We start from the raw sequence: 20,719 nt of genomic DNA, 5'->3' as shown, positions 1-20,719 counted from the left end.
GCTTTGCATTCTTATGCCATCATTTATTATTTCAGAAAGTAAACATACATGAATTCTATATAAACAATAAAGCTATTGGATTTTCTTTTTAATTTCTCTGTAGAGAGTAGAAATAAGGTCATGACTATGTCCTGAGAATGTGAGGATTGCCAAAATACACAGTAGACGCTTTTCACAGAAAAACAGTACATATCAAGTAACTGTTGAGTCATAAAACCCTTAAGTTAGTATAAGCAGATGTTGGTTACTGCTCACATTGATGGGAAGTATATAATCACCACCCCTATAACCACACACTGTCCATTTCTGGTTCAAGAACTTCCCCGAAAGCCTGTTTCTAATTTTATGGAAACCCTTTGAAATTTGGCAGAGTTTTCAGAAGTATGTAGGAAAAAAATAAAAGTCTGCCAGAGGTTTGGCTCTAACTGTGAAAACAGACACTGCCTTTTCAAACTCTTCTAGATCCACTGACCAACACCCAGAAGAGAGAATTTACATTCTTTTAGAACACGGCACGAAAATGAAGGTCTGTATGCTGCTGAATTCAGCTTTTGGTAATGTTTACATCTGTTGTTTTAAGTGTCAGCTATTGCATAAGGCCAGGCTCTGATGTGTAAGTTTTTGTTTTAAAGAAAAAGGAAAGGGAAGTCTTTTCAAATGTACTGCAAGGACATTTTTGCTTGTTGCTTAGACGGATTGGAGAGAGTGGGAGGATTTAATTATTTACCAGCCATAGAAGTGTGCTTCAGGCAATATTAGAAATATAATTATTGTTTGTTTCTGTTCTGCAGACCCGGCTAAAAATCATATTTGGCGTGGTTATATGCCTTTTGCTTTCCTTATTACTTATGTGTATTATACTGCTTCCATCAAGAGGTAAGGCATTCGTAATCTAATGTAGCGTGAAAATGCAGTATCTTTAGCTACTTTGACTTCTAAAGTTCACAGAAGTTTGTCAAATCTTCTTTAGGATTGTCCTGTCAGAATTGTTATGGCTTTATAACTTTACAGAAATGTACTGACAACTGAAATATCCTGAAGGTGGGATTGAAATGCCAGCACATGTTGAAACAAGCAGCCCTTGAAGTGAAAAGCACCTGAATTAACTTCATTGTGCATGATATATAATGTTCTTGGATAGGACTGCAAAAATGATTCTCAGATCTCTTCATATTATGTTATTTTTTGTGTCAAGGGTTAGGAGACACTCACAAACTGTCAGTAATTTCCTTTAGCTTGGTGAACTTGTATTTGTTTTTAAATGGTGTAATAATTACAGAAGTTCTCTATCCAATTACAAGTTCTCTACCCAATTACATTAGGGTATGATGAATTGTTTGTGAACGTATTTAAGATTGCATTTGAAAATTAAAGTCAGCATTGTATAAAATCAGGATGCATAGTTTGCTCTAGTATTATTATGCCAGCTGTAGGTAAATCAATACAATGTGATCGGCTGAGTCTCTGGTAAAGCTTGAAGTGAGTGTGATTTGAAATTTAGAGCCTTTACTTAGTGGTAAATTTTTTTCTATAATGAGAGGTGTAGGTAAAGGCAGTATAAGTATTTACATGGCCCTCTCACTGTAACGGATTAATTGAATGCCTCTGAAATAATTAAAATAGTAGTAAAAAGCTTATAATCCAGTAACTGTGTCTATTTAAAGGAAAAAAAATTCTGTTATTATTATTCTCTGTTCATGTGTTGGCAGGGTGCATGAGATGAAAAAATTAGTTTTGCATTTACAACTAGATGTTACAAAGTTAGCTATCTCCCTGCTTAAGTCTTGTGAAAGTTAAGTCCTGTATTAATATGCAGGTTTTGCGAAAGGTGGAATCTCTTTTCTACCTGATATTTCTGTGGAATGTGGTTATCACAGGTTGTTCTGTTGAGAGAGGGGTTGGAGGTTTCTGAAGCAGTTAGGGCTGATTCTGTTATGCAGCATGTGAATATGAGGATAGATTATATCAAGGTGGGAGGCAGTGCTGGAAAGAGGTATCAATTCAGAATGATAGGTTTGACTTTTACTGTCAATTATGGGGTGCCAGATTTTTTGGCTAGCTTAAGCATGGTCAAATCTGAGTTTTTGATACTAGATAAATGTATGGTATCAAGTCACACTTACTGAATTACCAAGCCTGTATGTTAACACAAGGCATAATATTTTTATGAGATTTAAATAAAAAAGAGCAGTGAGCAAACAAAGAGGCTGGAGACCAAACATTAGTTTGGCAGCCTGAAGAAGTTGCTAAAGACCGTGGAAGGTACTGTAGGAGGAAGTGAATATATTTCTCCTTTCTGAAGTTATCACATACCTGCTCACTGGTTTTAGTCTGTGCCGCTTCAGTACTGGAACCATTACGAAGAACTCTTTTCGTCTCTATGGTTCCTTGAAATCGCGGCTTGGTAACCAGTCATATCAGAGATGACATTTAGATCCAGTAGAATGATAAAGAATTTATCTTGCTTTACAGAATGATTTGAAGGAGCATTTTAGAGAATTGTGGAATAAACAATTATGTTGAACACACAGTTACATTGAACACATCTCATTGTGTCTCTTGTTCTCAGTTGGAACTGCACGTGCTGCAGTTATCTGTTTAAATGCCTAAACCTTTTTGAATTCTTAGTAGTCTACTGATCACTTGTAAAAGGAAGAAATATAAGTTAATTTTGCAGTTATAAATTTTGCAAGTCGAAGACAGACAGGAAATAGCTACAGAGATGGAATGTTGTTTCCACATTCCACCTCACTACTGCTTAACTGGCAGGATGTGGCAATCTAGAAAGACAATTAATTACATATGAGAAATGCACAGACACAGACCAACTAAATTTCTGCTTAAGAAAACAGCAAAGAGAAATGTCATCTGTAATTCTGAAAGAACTGGAAGAAATATTTAGTTCTGGTTTCATCTGTTAAGTCTCTAGTAATTTCATGCTCTTCAGACTTCTCCAAATGTGATAGCTGGTTTTTGTTTACACATGGAGGAGTATGAAAATGTGAAAAAATCTCAAAAGTTATCCTGGAAAATAATTTTCTGTTTGGAGAGGATAGTAAGGGGAAAATACTTAGTTGTGGTTGTTACACAATTTCTGTGGGGCTGAGAAGAGCAAGGCAGGTAATCTCCATATAGTGAATGGCATCTGTGCCTAAGAAATTAGTGACAGTTTTTTGACGTTTCTTTGAGTTAGGAATGTGCTGTGTGTTTTATCTTACTATGATAGCTCTGCTGTGATAACCCAACTCTAAACGGTTCAGAAAGGTTCTTTTCACTTGTACGCTGTTGTACACAGTCCTGTTCTTCTGCAGCATAGACAAGAAAGAAATTACCTGTCTGCAGTTGAAAAGCGATAGTGGATCCGGAGGCAGAGTTACAATTAACTGAATGTATTGCTTAGGATCCAAATTAATCTTTTCTGCTATTTTTAATGAATATCCAGAATCCTGCCTGTCAGTATTTCTGTTCTGATTGTACACTTGACCTAGGCCTGAGACTAAGACCTTGGTTCTCTAATGTTGCAGATGAGGTGATAGGGCATACTTCTCAGCCAGGAAGCGGTCAGCAGCCAGTTGCTTAGGAGCTGGTGGTGTTCTTTGCTACACCCCAGCCAAATGCCTCCCCGGTTTCCGATGCAACGTCAAGCAGTGTGGTTTCCAACATTGTGGAGTGGAAGAAAAATGCTTCCAGTCAGGAATTCTGTTGCTGGCAGTGAATTCCGATAAAGATGATGCTGTTAATTGCTGCTTTCTAATTGAAATGTGTGCCTGGATATTTGACTTAAAACACAAGTAAAGTTAAAGGGAAATTCCCGTCTTCTTGGCCATCTATCAAAATTGGCAAGTGACAGTGAGAGATTATAAACTCTCAGCTGTTGCTGCAGTTTATTGTAACAGAATATCAATAGATTACTGTGACAGTGGGCTTCCACCAAAATCTGGTGGTTCAGTCTTAGCTACAAGCTCAGGCTCAGGTCTAAGTAATAGTGTAAACTTAGCTACTGTGATCTGTATACTGGTGGCTGAGAGCTATCATAACATTATTAGAACAGAGTAATAAAAAACAATATTGAGATAGATTAGACTAATTCATACCTCTTCTGCTTGGTACTTTAGATTGTATAAAAATTGGTAGTAATTCATACTAAAATCTTTCTAGATAAATTTTCAAAAACTAATATGCTCTATTAGTTTATATTCCCTTAACAGGGTTCAGTCTGCTATACTTGTGCAGCTGTGGTCTGTGACAATACTCCTAGGACTGTGGGGCTGGGTGGGCCTTTTCTTTCCAAATCTGACTAGTGCTTTGAAGAAACTCGTTGTCACTTAGATTCTTAAATCAGCATGAAGTCCTTAACCAAAACAGGCTCTATTAATTTTCTGTGCCTATTCACATGCTGGTGGCAAAATAAATACTCTGGTTTAGGACTAATTTAAAGGGGTTACCGCAACAATCTTATCTCTCCAAGTCCATGATTAGAAATAATGTATGATGGATATGATCTAAGGTAAATTTTTATACTAGCTTTTCTTTATAGTTTCTGAAAACTTAAATTTCAACAACTGAAAGAGATTATAATGATTTTTTCTCAGTGTATAGTTAAAAGAGGCTTTTTTCTTTTCCTGGACCCTTATCACTATGAGAGTCACTAGTGACTAAGCCATTCCCATTCTAGTGTTCTCTGGCTTTCTACATACAGTGTCTGTTCCTAAGAGTAACAAGAGCTGGATCACGCTGCAGAACATGAATTGTTCAGACTTCATCTTTTCTTCTCATACCAAAGGGTGTTTTTGAAGTAACCTTCACTGTGAAAGCAGTGGCACACCTCACAAAAAATTACTGAATGTAATGTAGGTATAGAAAAGCAGATTCAGATGATGTGGAGCTCAGTGTGACCAGAAGTTCTGGAGCAGGGTCAGGAGTGTTGGAATTAGTTTCTGATGCTGAACGGGGCTGTGGTTTCCTCAGGTGGCAGGCTGTCTTCCTACGCATGTTGAAGGAGCTTGTGCTTTAGCTATTCAGCATCAGACCACAGAGATGAGAACGGACATTCCAGTCGGAAGCAGAATATAATGCCATCTGCAAGCTGGCTGTCCCTAGGTGCTAAGCAGTTTTATTTTGGCAAGTCATCTATTTGCTGTGTAGCAGTGGATGCTAAATAAAATACATATTAAAATGCATATATATTAAATATGTATAAGTACATATAAAATACTTATATACAGCTAGATATATAAAAATAACAAATACAGAAACCAGAATAGTTTCTTATTATTACGTACGTTTGGTTCAATTTGGCAAGAGTAGACACAATTTATATGGATGCGCATTAGACCGTGTTGTGGAATGAGCCAGCAGGGCTTTGAAATCACAGAATCACAGAATCGTAGGGTTGGAAGGGACCTCTGGGGATCATCTAGTCCAGCCCCCCTGCCAGAGCAGGGTCACCTTAGAGCAGGTTGCGCAGCAACGCGTCCAGGTGGGTTTTGAATGTCTCCAGAGACGGAGACTCCACCACCTCTCTGGGCAGCCTCTTCCAGTGCTCTGCCACCCTCAAAGTAAAGAAGTTCCTCCTCATGTTTAGATGGAGCTTCCTATGTTCGAGTTTGTGCCCATTATGTCTTGTCCTATCACTGGGCACTGCTGAAAAGAGCCTGGCCCCATCCTCCTGGGGGAGTTCACAAGGATTGTGTTGGTCTACCCACATCCAGTCTTTGAAAGGGAATAATCCTTATCATAAAAGCAGAATTTCACAGTGATAGATTGGTGTGCATAAAGTTAATCTGAGTTTAATACAATTGATAGTTCTGCATTCTGTGTTTTATTAAGCTCTCTCACAACAATGAACTTAACAGTAAAGGAGAAGGTATCTGCATAAAGTCAGTGGCAATTAATAGATGCTTACTGTCTTTTATCACCAGAATTGTACATGTAAGTTGAATACACTCAAAGATATGAGTGAGTAATTATAATCATGGAATATATAAATCAATATACACTGTGAAGAAAAATAACCCAATTCAGTGCACAGAGAAATACAGAACTGCACCCTGTAAATGAATGTAAAGGACCACAAAAGATTAAAACCAAGACAGTGGGATGGTGAAGGGAAAAGAGCAAAGATGAAATTTGGTAAGCTTTCATTTGTGTGGTTGGCTCTGCTATTTGCTTCCTTTTTGTCCCCTCAGATCTTTTTCATCTTTGTTATTTCATAAAGAAATGAAACACAATGGAAGAACTTACCAAGCGTACCAACAACCATCCGAATCAATGTCTGTATAGTGCTGCAGACATGTACAGTACTTTTCGTGTTAGGGTTGATCTGTGAGCAGAGATTTTGAATACTATTATCAAACAAGTCTTTAGTTACAGAAGAAAGAATCAGCAGCAATTATAGGAAACAATCAAAGATGCTGTTTTTAATTAAAGCATTAAAATATATTTTCTGTTGCCTAGAAACAAGCATTCAAAATTATAAGTAATCAAGTAAGAAATAGTTGTGTTCATATTTTTTGCAGTCCACTGGTAGAAATTCAGATAGGAGTGGACACATTTTGAAAATCATTAGCAGTCATAATAAATTATCACAGAATATTAAGTATGTAAGGGTGAGATGGCTAACAGGGTAAAGATTTAAATTAGAGCTGTGAAAATTAAACCAGAGATGAGACATTTGTGATATTGCTTGTCTTTTTAGTAAAAAATTCTCTTAAGCTGAGAGAAGGAACCAGGAAATTTTACCAGATTAAGATATCAAACAGGACGGCAAAATTAAGCCACCTATACACACAACTATGGAAACAGATCTTAAGAGTGGATTTCTTTTGCTAATAGGCATATTCACTTAGAGAATTTAAACTGAAAGCTGGTGATAAGTACTTATCACTCAATGTAAATAGAAGTGAATTCTTCTTTGGAATTATTTTCTATGCATTTTTTAAGAGTTTGCCATCTTCTCTGCTCATCATTAGTGGATCAAGGATCTCTAATATACAGTCATGGTATTAGCAAGGGGAATTAACTTCTTATTGAACTTCTTGGGATATTTTCTGAACATACTGCTAGCTCAGAGTTTATCCGGATAGGTTTTTGCCTATGGATTGGCATTCAGTTTTATTTCTCATGACAGCTTTCTTCTGCATTAGTGCAGGCAAGGCTAGTGTCAACAGTCAACCTGACATGTGTATTCTACGGTAAGTAATAGTCACTTAGCAGAAGAAAACATGTATTATCATTACAAAGCACCATAGAAGAGAATATGAAGAAACATTTCCCAGGAAGTCAGTGTGATCTTAACAGAGAGGGCAGCTGTAATGAGGAAGTGATGGAGCATGATATGAAACCCGAGGGCAACGAGTCATCCTGATTATCTGTCTGTCATCTGAGAGCTCTGAAGGAACAAACAGAGGAAGTCACAGAGATCTATTAGGCTGCAGAGTGACATTCCCACTACCTCTGAACACCATGGCAAAAGTCCCCTTATTTTTAAAGGAGAAAAGCACAGAATCCATAATGCCTAGACTTAAAAGCTGCCATTATTATGGTACTGAACTTTAAAAACTGGCCTTTATCAGAAATGTTCCTATGTATTTTTAGGATTAAATATTTTAAGTACTCTTTCTCTTGTGAACTGCATAGTTGTTCTTACTGGCTTTTTATTACATTTTTATAATGGAATTTTTCATTTTCATGCACTTAGCAAGCCAGCATTTTCAGCATTACCCTCTTCTTATCCAGTTGATTGTCCTTAAATTTTGTTTTTAAAATCTGCCCTGGCTTAAGGTGCTTAGCTTTGGGAAGAAACATAGTCAGACAAGAACCACAAAACCAGCCACAATTTTGTCCATTATTTTTATGCAACTATCTGATCTGCTTAGAAGTCAAATATCAGAGTACTTGTTTGCTCTCCAGAATCATTGCCAATTTTCTTTTGCAGCATTAAATAAAAAATTGAAGTTTGGGTTCACTCCTTAATTTTAAGCATTATTTTTACCTGCATGCCTTCATCTATTTCTTTCATGTGGGTACTAAGAAACATGTGTGGATGGTGATTATTTTGCAAGCCCTATGGCCATCTTCCGACACTGGTTGATGAGGCATTTATGAAATTTGGCAGTAGGGATCTGCATGCACATCCTGTTGTTTGACTGTGTTGTCTGAATAGGTGCAGGTCCCCATTAAAATAGTTGGCTCTACATACTACACAAGTTCATGAAACGTGTGCTTTAAACAAAACTTTTAATTGTCTTTTGTGTGGAAAATGCTTTTCGTGGACTCACAGGTTCTATAAGTAAATATGTCTGAGTGAATAAATGACTGGGTGAAATAAATTAGTTTATCTAGTTTCTAATTTTGTATTCCTAAAGGTCATTCCTTCAGAGGCTGAAGGACCTTATCAGAACAGTAACAGAGAACGTTCCTTTCTGCTGTGCCTACTTTGCATACCTCCAGGATTATGCTATCCTTGCTGTTCCCTGGTGCTAAATATAACAAAAAGGAAATATTGGACTAGTACTTACTTTTTTTTTTTCCACTTCACAGCATTGCATTAACAGAAACTTTCTCTCTTATTCTTAGTTGTCAACACAGATGATGGTCCCAGAGCTCTTACATTAGAGGATTATTTGAATGGAAACTTCCAATATAAAACATTTTTTCCGTATTGGGTGTCAGGTAAGTAAAACCTTTTCTCAAACATACATAAGCCTTTCTAGAATGAATTTCCAGACTGGCTTACACAGACTCAGAAATGTATTTTTTCTTCCAGCTTTACTGTGAATGAATGCTAACTATGAAATTAAACAATCTGCTAGTCAAAACTTATGGTTGAAATTTACTCTTCTGTCAGTCATTCTAGAAATTCCAGGTATTTGGTGTTTCAACAGACATATTTGAGTCAAGCATAAGCTATAATTTTACAGAGGCCTTCAGTGTTTTATTTCCTTTACTGTCATATTCATTGCAGCCAGTGAAAGAAGTATGTCAATGTGTTAGTCATTTCTTAAGCAATCTCCTTTTTTGTGTTCATCACAGAACTTTTTCACTTTACCATTTGTAATAATTAAGGTAGCCTGTCTTACAGGCCCTGTTCTTTGTTGTCGGTAGTTCCTAGCCCTGCAGTGAGCTCAACTGTTGCTATTGCACTTAAGGAAATGCTGACACTGCTGAAATTCCTGAGTTCCAATGCATTGCATAGAAAATAAGGTTGAATTTCTAAGCGAGTTCCTTAAGGTGGAAGATAAAGACATGAAGTTAGTTGCTGCTGATGTATGTTTGTGTGTGGCTGAAATACTACTCTTGTTATAATTGAATTGCAGCAGCACCAAAAGGTTTCAGCTAGGTTGGATTACCTTCTAGTCCACACACTACTACCACTCCCATTCACTGCCTCAAGCAATTATTATTCTTTCACTAGAGACAAGAAACATGCTACTGTTCACATGGAGTCTTACCAAGTTAGTTTTAACCCACAATTTTAGAACTGAACTGAAGCCTTCCAGGATATTGCTAGCAGCAGTTCAAGTTTTACACTTAGCAATTTGAAGTATGTTGATAGCACTTGTACAATTTAAAAAATCAGTCACCATTTGTTGGAATTCTGTCTGAAGTACTAGGCAGCATATTACATAAACCTAATATTCTTCCTTTTTTATATCCTTCTCACTCAGACTTATCTTTCCTTTTAACAGTCACAAACCTCACGCAAAATTCATGCCATAGTTTCCATAGATAGTCATGCCTACAACATTCTATATGCCTACTTTTCTTCTGAAAAAGGAGATAAAGTTGAGTATCTCTTCCTAAGGGGACCTGAGATCACCACAAATGATGTTATGCATATCACAGCAGCCTGCTCAAAAGATGCACGGGTGATCTAATTTCCTAAAGATGAACACCTTATGCAATGTTTCGGGTTGCTTTTAAACTTTTAAAGTCTCTTTCTCCCTCTCTCTCTAGCTACACCAATTCCTTCTCTCTGTTCATAGCAGTAAAAATAGTTATGTGAAACTAAAATTCTGATCTTCGTTCTCCTCCAAACTATGGCTCAGGTCTTGAGCACAGGTAGGGTTAAATTCTGTTCTCATTGAAGGCCACTCACCCTCGCTTTGTAGGACCTGTGTGAGTAAGGACAGTATCATTTATGTGGTGGAAGTTACATGGTACTGCTGTTACCTGCGGAATCTGTACAAATCAGAGTATTCTGGTGAAATTATGAGCAAAGATCTCGAATGTTTTCTTTAAAACATTTAAATTGTAATACTGACCTTCTAATGGGTCTGTCCCTGGTATTCTTGATCAGACATTACTGACAAAATCTACACATTTAATTATGAAGTTAACTAGCTGATTCTGTGTGCAGTGTGTAATCTTGAGAATGTACTCAGGAACCCTGAAGACAGTTTGTTGATAACTCTGTACCTTGGCGTCATTAGAAGAAAAAAAAAATTTATGTAGATGCCAAAAGATATTTGCTCAAAATCTATTCACTGACAGGAGTGTGAATACTTTGATAAACGGATCTGTTCTATAGTATCTTCTGCGCAAGGTAACAGCCCTTTTATCTTGTTTATAAAGATAATGAATATCTTCATCAGTCTGCAGAAGACGATATTATTCTTTACAATGTTGAAACAAACTACCCAACTACCATCATGACTAACAGCACAATGGTACGTACCATTTCAGTTAATAAAAAGGCAGTGAAATGCATTTGCATTTCAAGTAGTAGTTTAAGAGTGAGTGGATTAAAACCTGACTCATCAAATCCTTATTTAAAGTTTTTTTATTAGAATCTAATCTACCTCTTAATCTTTCAGAAACAAGTTAATGCTTCAAATTATGTGTTATCATCAGACAAATATTTCATAGCTCTGGAAAGCAATTATTCAAAGGTAATTATTTTAATATACGGCTTAATGAAGTGTTTGTTTTCATTTAGTATTTTGTTGATTGTGGTTGCCACGAATAAATGCTTCTTGTACTTTCTTGAGAAAGGGGTAGGCTTTGAAAAGGCAGCTGATCATTTTTAATTAGGTTTTATTTTTCCAAGTTAATAATATTATTTTCTTGATTAATTTTTGCAGCTCTGGAGATATTCTTATACAGCATCATACCACATTTATGATCTCATATATGGGTAAGGCCTGATAGTTCTTACAGAGAGCTATGGTGAATACTCTGTAGTGATGTGCTTGCAAGCGTTTCTACTGAAAAACTCCATAGTAATGGGACTACCACCTCTTTGCTTTTGCCTGAATCTGTCAGGTTACTTGTTTGCTTGAAAAAAATGGCCTCTAAGAAAGTCATACAGTCCTTTCATCTACTCATACAGGTATCTGGACTGGTTTGTATTTCATGCCCTAAAACTTCCACTGCTCAAGATTCTCATCTTTTTTTCTTCTTTGTATAATTTTCTCCCACCCTGTCTTGGCTGCTTGAGTCCACTTTAGTCTCACACCTGATGTCTCCATGCCCTTCTGTTACCTAATTCATCCTTTTTATGGTCGATCTAATCTTTAGCTTTCCTCAAAAGTTTACAGCTTCTCCCATGGCATTTGGTCTCTTTCCCAGGATCTTCCCTGAACCACTTCTCTTTCCACCCAAGTTCAAAGGAGGCCATCTGTCTCCCCAGTCACCTTTTTATGCCTTAAGTAGCAGCATGACAAAATGCTTCTTAGTTCTGAGCAATAGGAACTGCACTGTGCTTCTCTATTCTTGGGAAACTGTTGGCTCAAGGTGACAGGAAAAGATTGCTGCAAGCTACTGTGAGTAGAGAGGTACTGCATGCTGGTCGTGATCCTTAACAAATGTAACTGCTGCTGTTACACTTGCCTCAGCATGCTGTATTCTGAGTTCACGTTTCCAAATGACTTGCTGAGACTGTAATGCAGCCTGCAGATAGAGCAAATGACTGTAGATGCTTGTGCAGTATGTAGAACAGATAAAGGCTGGCTTCTTAGGCTGTTGAATATGTTTTCAAAGGGTTGAGTTGTAAGTCTTTACCAGCACTGGTGCACATCATCGCATTACTGCATGTCTCACTGCCTGCCTTAATTTTGCATTGCTCAAGAAGCAAAAAGCTGTTAGAAAATATAGTCCTTCATTAATTATATATGAATGTACAGTATAATGATCCATTTGCACTATACACAAAAAGCCATCTCAACTTTTTTTCCTTTTTAGTGGTTTTGTAACAGAAAATCAGCTTCCACATAAAATTCAGTATATATCCTGGTCACCCGTTGGACACAAATTGGTCAGTAAAGATAATGAAGCACTAGAGTGATTTTCCTTTGTGTGGCTAGAAGACATTTATTTGCCTTTGGTTATTATTTTGTTAGGCTGTATTTTTCACAGGCCTGTGTGTATTAACCTTGGTTGTGAGCAAGAATGACAAACAGTTTTAACTTGTTAAGTTCAACTTTTCTGTGTCTTAGTAGAAGAATCCATGTTCTCAGCTACGTTATGGGTTTCAGTTTGCTAGTCAGTCTCTTATCAAGAATTTACCATCATACTTGTGTATAGGATTAAGTGTAGTTTCAAGGCCTGAAAGCCAATGTGTTTTCCTTTGACACCGTACAACACATGAGTTTACTGTGGACATGTAGAGATACAGTATTTAAAGCATTTTCTAAAATTTTTACTCCAGGAAATGGCTGCCAGATTCTTATCACAAAAAAACCCACGTTATTTAGTGGGGTTATTATAATAGTTAGTGGTTTTTTAACTACTTATCCAGTATTGACAAACTATTTGTGCAAAAAATTGTAATATGCTAATTTCAGAAAATAACCAGGGAGTGGGATAAATATGAATGGAAAACTAATTAGGAAATTTTTTCCATGTTCTAGGAGAGTATTAGTTGTCTCAATTAATTTAAATATTGTTATTTTCTTTACCACGGCTTCTGAAGACAGAACACAATGAAGATAGTTTCCTCTCTTCCTAGAAATAGTGGTCTGTGATGTTTTTATATAATAGTCCTTGTATTGTATCTGAGAGATTTAAGACTTGCTTTGTTTTCCATTTAAAGCACAAAGTAGTTAAAATGTTACACTGATGATGCTAACTAATGCTTATGGCCTCAAAACGCATGATTTTCTGAGAAAGCAATGTTTCTGGTGCTTGTTTCTTAACCACATGTCCATTCATTTGATTGAAATTTAGAAATACCCAAGAAAGACCTGCAAGCATTTCTTGCAAGAACTCTCTTTTGATAACTAATTTACTAGAAAGGAACAAACCAGCCCAGACAGAGTAAAACCTTTTTTTTTTGTCTTGTTTCACGTCACCTAGGTCTTTTGACAGGTTTAGGAAAGTTAAATTATTTTCTTTTTAGTCATTGTATATTTGTTTTTATCTTCTACTTTTGATGGAAGCCGAAGGAAAAGTCACAAAACACTTTGTCTGAGGGTCTCTTAAAAAACACAACAATTTGAATAAGTTTCAAAGATTTTTTTTCATTATTTTCCACACCAAGGCTAGACACAAAATCCTCTGAAGTTTATTAAAATCGAAGGAGTTGTTCAGGATTTATTCTGACATCGTTGAACATAGAATCTGGCGGGTAACGGATAATTTAGTTACTGAGGTACCTACTCTTGCAGAATCTGCAAGGGCTTTTAGCATAGCATACCATTTTGTATTCATTATGTCTTCTTGTTGGTGTAGTGTAAGAGCACTGGCTGCAGAAGATGTTACCCTAACCTCTGTTATTGGTGCCTATACTCATAAGAAACACTTTCTTGTCTTTAGGTATATGTATATCAGAATAATATCTATTTGAAACGAAGTCCAAGAGAGGCACCAATTAAAATAACTAGTGATGGAAAACAGAATGAAATATTTAATGGGATTCCTGATTGGGTCTACGAAGGTAAGTAAGTCTTGAAGGGCAACAACTAACCAGTTAAATGCTTTTTTTGTATTACCTGGTTCTCACAATCCATTCTAAAATATCTGTGATTATACATTATTTTTAGATCCCTAAGAATTACTTCATTTTCATACTTTATTTGCCATACAATGACTGCATTTTATGTTCATAGTGTGTAACCAAAATCCTGAGTCTTTTGTTAGTGCAGCTATATGAGAACTTTACAAACTGAGCTTTGTTCTGATGCACAGGCAGTGATTGGGAATCAAGCTTTAATGAAAGTTTTAATTTTGGTGAAAATTTGGCACTCCAGTGTATTAAAAAAATATTTTAAAAAAACCCCACATGCACAGACAAGAAACCCAAGTGTGTTAAATAGGATCTGTGTGTCTGTTTTGAGAGTTCTTAAGGCTTTTCAGAATTGAGATGTGTTGCAATATGTTTGGTGTTATTTATTTAGTATAACTTTGTTTATATGTCTAGGTTGCTAAGAGTACAATGCTAAAATAGATTAGAGGATAGATTACAATGATAAACTATTATGAATAATATTTTTTTCCTCAGAGGAAATGCTAGCAACAAAATACGCACTGTGGTGGTCTCCAAGTGGAAGATATTTAGCATTCGTACAGTTTAATGATACTGACATACCAGTTATTGAATATTCGTATTTTGGTGAGGATCAATATCCTAGGAAAATAATTATCCCATACCCAAAGGTATGTTTTCTCATTCTTTTGACTTACTTTCTGTTGAGAAATGAGTTATTACAATGATAAAATTAACTGTGCTTAAAAATGGTTGTATTACAGTGGTTAAATCCGTTTGGCCTAAATTGATGACAGAAAACAAACTTAGGCCAAGTTCTGAAAAGGTATAGGTACATTCAAAAGTGTGGATATTTAATAATATCAATGAAATAAATGGAATTACTCATATAAGTAAAAAGCATGTGCAAAAGGGCATGCTTGCATGATCAATCCTTGCTTTTTTCAGTTGCGTTTACTTATTGTGATGCGTTAACTATGCAGTTGTTATTTTTCATTAAAGTAAATCAATTATGAGACATTTTTTATTTTGAAAAATAAAGGCTATGACAGCTTCAGTTTATTTGCACACTTCATAGAGCCTTTTGATCTCAAGGGGCCTTGGATTTTAACTGCTTTCAAGTACCAGATCTAAGGCAAGATCGTTTTGGGTTGGCATTTTTTCAGCATGTATTAGAGAGCTCTCTTGACTCTTGTGTTCATATGATTGCAAGTGATCATGTTAAAGTATCTTAAGAAGTTACCCACGTGTCAGCTGGGTTACAGTTCTAAAGTAAAGCAGGATGGTTGAGACCACACATGGAGGAGAATTAAAAAACTAATAATGTATGCAATGAATAAGCAAGCATGAAATCGGTTTAAGCTAAACCATTTTATTTCACAGCTGGGATGCCAAAGAGCACTTGCAATCATGTGAATATATTCCTGGAGTTTTATGCCAACGTAAGTGTAGTGGGCGCTGCAAATAGAACGCTGGTTCCCATCAAGCACGCTTTCCGTATAGAAAGGCACTAAATTTGACTGTTTAAAAGGTCATCTTCTGTATGTATGAAATGACGCAAAGTTAAGTAATGTACTACTGCTGTAGTGTCACTCTGAGATCTTGTACGACCTCTCTTGTCCTGTTATACTCAACTGAATACATAGTTTGTAACTCCTTTCCTACAAAACGTTTTGTGATTTTCCTTGATCTCAATTGTTCAGAGCCTGATTTGAATAACCTGATACATTTTCTTTGAAGGCTGGGGCTAAAAATCCTACTGTTAAAGTGTTTATTGTCGATACTATTTATGCTGAAGCCTTTGGTCCTAAGGAAGTGCCTGTTCCTGCAGTCATAGCATCCAGGTAGCATGCCTTCAAGTATGTCTTCTCTTTTTTAAGAAAAGGTTTCGTCTATTTTTTTTAAATGCTTGAACCTCTGAGTTGTTTTCTGTTTTTAACAGCAGAGTGCCATATTCATCTTCTAGATAGAACAGAAGCTAACTAGAAATGTATTTTGATTCTCTCTGTCCATACGATACATTGTTACAAAGGACAAAAAAAACATCCCTAAGACATGGAAGACATATTGTCTTCCACAGAGCAATAGGGGGGGTACAATCTGTAGCAATGCTTCTATAATTCTGTTCTTTAATAACTACCATTTCTTTCTTTTTTCTTTTATTTTTTAGTGATCACTATTTTACTTGGCTTACTTGGGTAACAGATAGTCGAATCTGTGTGCAATGGCTAAAGAGAATCCAGAATTTTTCAGTCTTAGCTATTTGTGACTTCAAAGAGTATTCAAATACTTGGGAATGTCCAGAGGTAATAACGTTGGAAATAAGAATTTAACATTGCTGAAATTAGCATTTTCTAATCCAATATAGAATTTTAACACCTACTGGTTATGCACAGGTTGCTCTGACTGACTTGCAGACGTATATTTAATCTTGCCCTTAATTCTTTTAGAAAATAATTGTATGCCTGAATTTTCCAGTGTTTGATCACATTCATCTTTTAGCTACTAGTGATACTTTTTTCAATATTTCAATTGTGGAGGGAGGGATGAAAAAATTTTAATTACATCAACAAGAAATAAAATCACCAAAGATTTTTTTTTTTAGTGAGACTTAAATACCAATCAAAGCAACGAAAATAAGAAGAATGCTACTGAGCAGCTTTTAATACTGTTGTCTAGTTCCTTCTTGCTTCCTCATCTTCAAAAGTGGAACCATAAAGGATCTTTATTGCTTTTTAAAGAAAATCTTATACTACGTTGAAATTTCATACCAAGTCTGACTGAATCATGTCCTTTATGATTAATGATAAATTGATTGAATGAACATACAGATTAAAAGTAAGGCAGGTTTTCAGGAGGGAGGAATTCTTCTGTTCTATCAGATCATACAGTTGGAGAAAGCAGCCAAGTTTTCAGAAACACAATCCCTTTTTCAGATCTGAAAAGAAAACTTCAGGCTAATTGCAATGGTAGCTCTACATTTTATTTAAATATGTCATTCTATCATTAAGAGAGTTTGGAGGGAAAACCATGCTCTGTTAAGCAGAAGGATAGCTTAGATGGCCTAGCTATCTATACCTATGTGTAGATAGTTACAGATCTTATGTACAGAAGCCTTTCTGAAAAAAATACTTCTTTTAAAAACCTTGTAAAATTTGAAGACTGTAGACACTGATAATTTCATAAAGATCTTGAAGGAAAGGATAAGTCTGAATTTCAGTAACTCTAGGACAGAAGTATCATTTATTGTCTTTAATACTGATGCTGTTTGCATGTCTTGTTTTTAGTTTGTGGTACAGAACACCTATAAAAACTAGCGTTCGGCTGAAACCTTGATCCAACGGGAAATGAAAAGCAAGAATGCTTATGAAAGTGTTCTGTATAATTGATAAATGGTAAATTTCAGAGTTTATTGACACAGCCTTTCCAAACTGAAAATAATTCTTATTCCTCTATGCTATGATAATTGTTGCAAAATTAAAAGGAAATTAAGGTCCTGTTCTTTCAAAAACATTATCATTGAAGTAATTTTCCACAGAGAAATATCTTGATATATTAGGACAAAATACATACTTACTGCAGCATTTGATGTGTTTCCTAAGTAATTGTTCCACTTTATATTAACGCGTAATCTCTGTCTTGCCTCAAATTAACCTGCTTTTTAATAACTAAATATTTTAATGTAAAAAAAAAAAAAGAAGGGTTCTAGGGTTCTACCACAATCCACCTAAGTACTTTAACACAAGCTTAACTTTAAGCATGTAAGCAGTTTTATTTATTTCAGTAGGTCTATTTATGTGTTTAAAATTAAGCATGTGCTTAATTGCTTTGCTGGAACCAGACCAGAACAATTAACATCTTGCAGGACTGTGTTCATGATCCTTGTTTAATTGCATTTCTCCGTGAAACCTTATTTATGGAGTCACTACTGACGTTTCTATAATTCTATATTTATACAGTGATACAATGCTTTTATCACATTAAAGCTTGCACAAATGGCCAATTGAAGGAGTGTGAACAGATGGGAGTGCTACATTAGCTCTATTTGCTGTTAGAAAGTGTATCTCTGTACGTTTCCATTGGCAAAAATAGTTCTCGTGTTGATTTCAGATTAAATTGAGACTCTAATGTACAATAAATACGCTAGGCTTTATGTACTTGAAAATAATAACAAAATATAATCTACAAGATGTTCCTGAAGTGTCGATTCATCAAAAATGTTCATTGTGTTCAAGTCTTGCTCATGTGAATAGACCACAGGAACCAATATGGTTTCAGTGGAACTATTCATGTGAGTAAAAGCTAGGCATGTGTTCGTGAAATTGGGATTTCCTATAAAGATGCCAGTTCTCTAATTAAATTCTGTAAGTACGTTACTACACAGAAAAATCCTATAGAAGTCAAGGGGACTACTCATGAGAGAAGTTAAATATATCCTTAATGTACTATGCCATCAAGATTTGAGCCTTAATTTAAAGAAATGAAAAAAAATTTAGGATACAGATATAAAACAATACATGCTATTTTTCTTATCTTAAAAGAAATAAAGTCAATTTTCTGAGTTAATAGCTCAGTGGAGCCCTTGCAAAGTACTAAACAGTCTTCTAAGGGGCAAGTACCTGCAACTTTTGCTCAAATAAGTCACTTTGTAGGGACTAAGTTGAAAGGGAGAAAGCCTGATTCTGAATGCTAATGAGATTACATTGAGGATAACAAATACAAACCCTATTCTTCAGAAAGCAAATTAGTTGAATTTATTTAAAACTGTAAAGAAATACTGTATTAAATGAGCAGTATAAAGACATTTGCAAAATAAAAAAAGAAATACGTTGACTCAGTGCAGAATTGTTAAATCGCTTGCTCCATCCAACAAGCGAAATATTACACTCTTCGATGAAAAAGTCTAAGGAGAGTTTTGAAAAAGCACTAGAAACTTTATAAATAAAACATAAATAAAAATGTAAAAGCACCTTTAGCTGCAGGAGGTACTGATCCATTTATGCTCAGATAAGTCTTTTTTAAAATTAGCTTTAAGAATGTTACAAGGAGTTAAAACCTGCCAAATTTATATTCATAGTCTCAGAATATGATAATGTAGGTGAATTCTGTTGCCTATGTTATCTTTGCAAATCCTTAATTCTTCTTTCTAAATATGTTATTTGTGAGATTTTTTTCAAGTGCTGAAAATCAGGCCCTTTAATCTGAGCATCAAATATATAGACCCTTGATTTCTATGTACTTTACTTAGTTAAAGTATTTGGCTTGTATTTGTAAGGTTTTTAAGATTTACATTTAAAACATGTACCTCATAGGTACATTATCCATTGTTATAACTCAACATCACAGCTTTGAAATGAAAGGAAATATGTTAAATGAATCAGCTGAGAATCTAACACAGATTTTTAATGTTATTATTCCTGAAATTATTTTACTTGCATTTTTACTGAAAAATTAATGAGACTAAGTAGTTGTTAATTCTTGCTTTCAGTGAAAATGTTGCATAAAGTTAAAAAAATTACTTTAGATTTTAATCACCTCTGATGAAAGATGTTAAAAAATAGTATTTTAACTAATGTAATGGTATTAATACAGTAATACTATTTACCTTAGACAACCTTCAAGTCTCTGAACCTCCATAGCAAATATTCTAAAATTCTCTTTTATAGGCAGCTACAGATTTTTTATTTGAGGATTTTGAATCTTCATAAACTCATTCTTGAACTTCTTAAAGAGCGCACATTTGATTTTGTTTTTCAGAACCAACAGCACATAGAAGAGAGTCAAACAGGATGGGCAGGCGGAGTAGGTTTGCTTTTTGTACTCTATTTAATGAAAAGCTACAGCTTTCTGCACCTTCACAGCAGCATTTTGAAACCTGAAGCACCATTCTGAGTCATACAACACTACTGCTTAAACCTGTTGCACTCTTGGATTGAGACTTCTAATGCTGTGTTAGGCATTGTACCTGGCTACCTACTTTCTGAGTTTAAAAACTCTTTTTCTGTCTCCTTCTGCAAATATTAGACCAATTGATTAGACACTATACTGAAGGGAGGGAAATAATGAAAAGAGGTGGATTCATACTGCAGTGTAATTCTTAGAAGCATCCTGGAGGCATATAACAGATGTAAAATTCCTCTGGCGTCACTAGGGCAAGAGATCGGTCATAGCATTTTAAGAATAAAACCTCTCCATTCAGAACACAGTTTTAGTGACAAGTGCTGCATATCTTCTGCTAGGGAGGAACCTTCAAGGTAAGACACCCCACTTAAAAGGGTAGTTCATACTTCTCTGCAGCTACCCCTAAGCAAAAGAAATTTTCTCTACCCAGTAACCTTTATCTTTGGAGAGACATAACACCTAACTTTGGGAACAAACAGTAAAAACAAACCTGCAAGGCAACTGTAAGAGCATGATATCAGTATTTACAATCATATATTCTAACAGTGAGTATGTATTATTGCTTATGTTTACTCCTCAGGCAGGTGAAGTTACCAGAATTAAATATGGGGAGCCTGACACTGTGCCTGAGTATCCTGCAGTGGATTTTACTGAGAGTTTCAATTTTCATTACACTGTCCTCTAAGAGACGTGTTTTTATTGAAGATTACACGTTTACAAAGATTAGTTATCTTACTTCATCCCTTCCGTTTTTCCTCACTTTTCTTGAGGTTGTGATGACAGGTTTTTATTAGAACTAAAGAAATTGCATACATGCATAAATCCCTGCTTTAGCCTTTATAGGATTTCAAGCATTCGGAAAATTAGAAGCAGGCTCCACGACAATTTAGGTTG

General features: G+C 35.5%; 1 protein-coding gene across 8 annotated transcripts in view; it reads left to right on the top strand.

Annotated features, from left to right (window-relative positions):
* Positions 1-319: 319 nt before the first annotated feature.
* LOC134518662 (prolyl endopeptidase FAP-like) overlaps positions 320-20,719 on the top strand; it is a 43,799-nt gene continuing 23,399 nt past the window's right edge. The window contains exons 1-13 of one of the 8 annotated variants that reach the window (XM_063341711.1): positions 320-381; positions 463-526; positions 792-876; positions 8,578-8,673; positions 10,576-10,670; positions 10,818-10,892; positions 11,085-11,137; positions 12,184-12,256; positions 13,756-13,876; positions 14,441-14,595; positions 15,665-15,768; positions 16,095-16,230; positions 19,682-19,726. In XM_063341711.1, the coding sequence (XP_063197781.1) occupies positions 521-526; positions 792-876; positions 8,578-8,673; positions 10,576-10,670; positions 10,818-10,892; positions 11,085-11,137; positions 12,184-12,256; positions 13,756-13,876; positions 14,441-14,595; positions 15,665-15,768; positions 16,095-16,230; positions 19,682-19,726 (1,044 nt within the window). In that variant the 5' untranslated portion in view covers positions 320-381; positions 463-520. Of the gene's footprint in view, positions 527-791; positions 877-6,048; positions 6,133-8,453; positions 8,674-10,575; positions 10,671-10,817; positions 10,893-11,084; positions 11,138-12,183; positions 12,257-13,755; positions 13,877-14,440; positions 14,596-15,664; positions 15,769-16,094; positions 16,231-19,681; positions 19,727-20,719 lie in introns of those variants that run through there. The other 7 variants (XR_010072030.1, XR_010072029.1, XR_010072028.1 and 4 more) reach the window with 7 other exon arrangements.

The sequence above is a fragment of the Chroicocephalus ridibundus genome, chromosome 7, assembly GCF_963924245.1.
Source record: "Chroicocephalus ridibundus chromosome 7, bChrRid1.1, whole genome shotgun sequence".
Taxonomy (NCBI): Eukaryota; Metazoa; Chordata; class Aves; order Charadriiformes; family Laridae; genus Chroicocephalus; species Chroicocephalus ridibundus.
The sequence above is the reverse complement of the archived record's forward strand: the minus strand, read 5'-3'. Positions and strand labels throughout refer to the sequence as shown.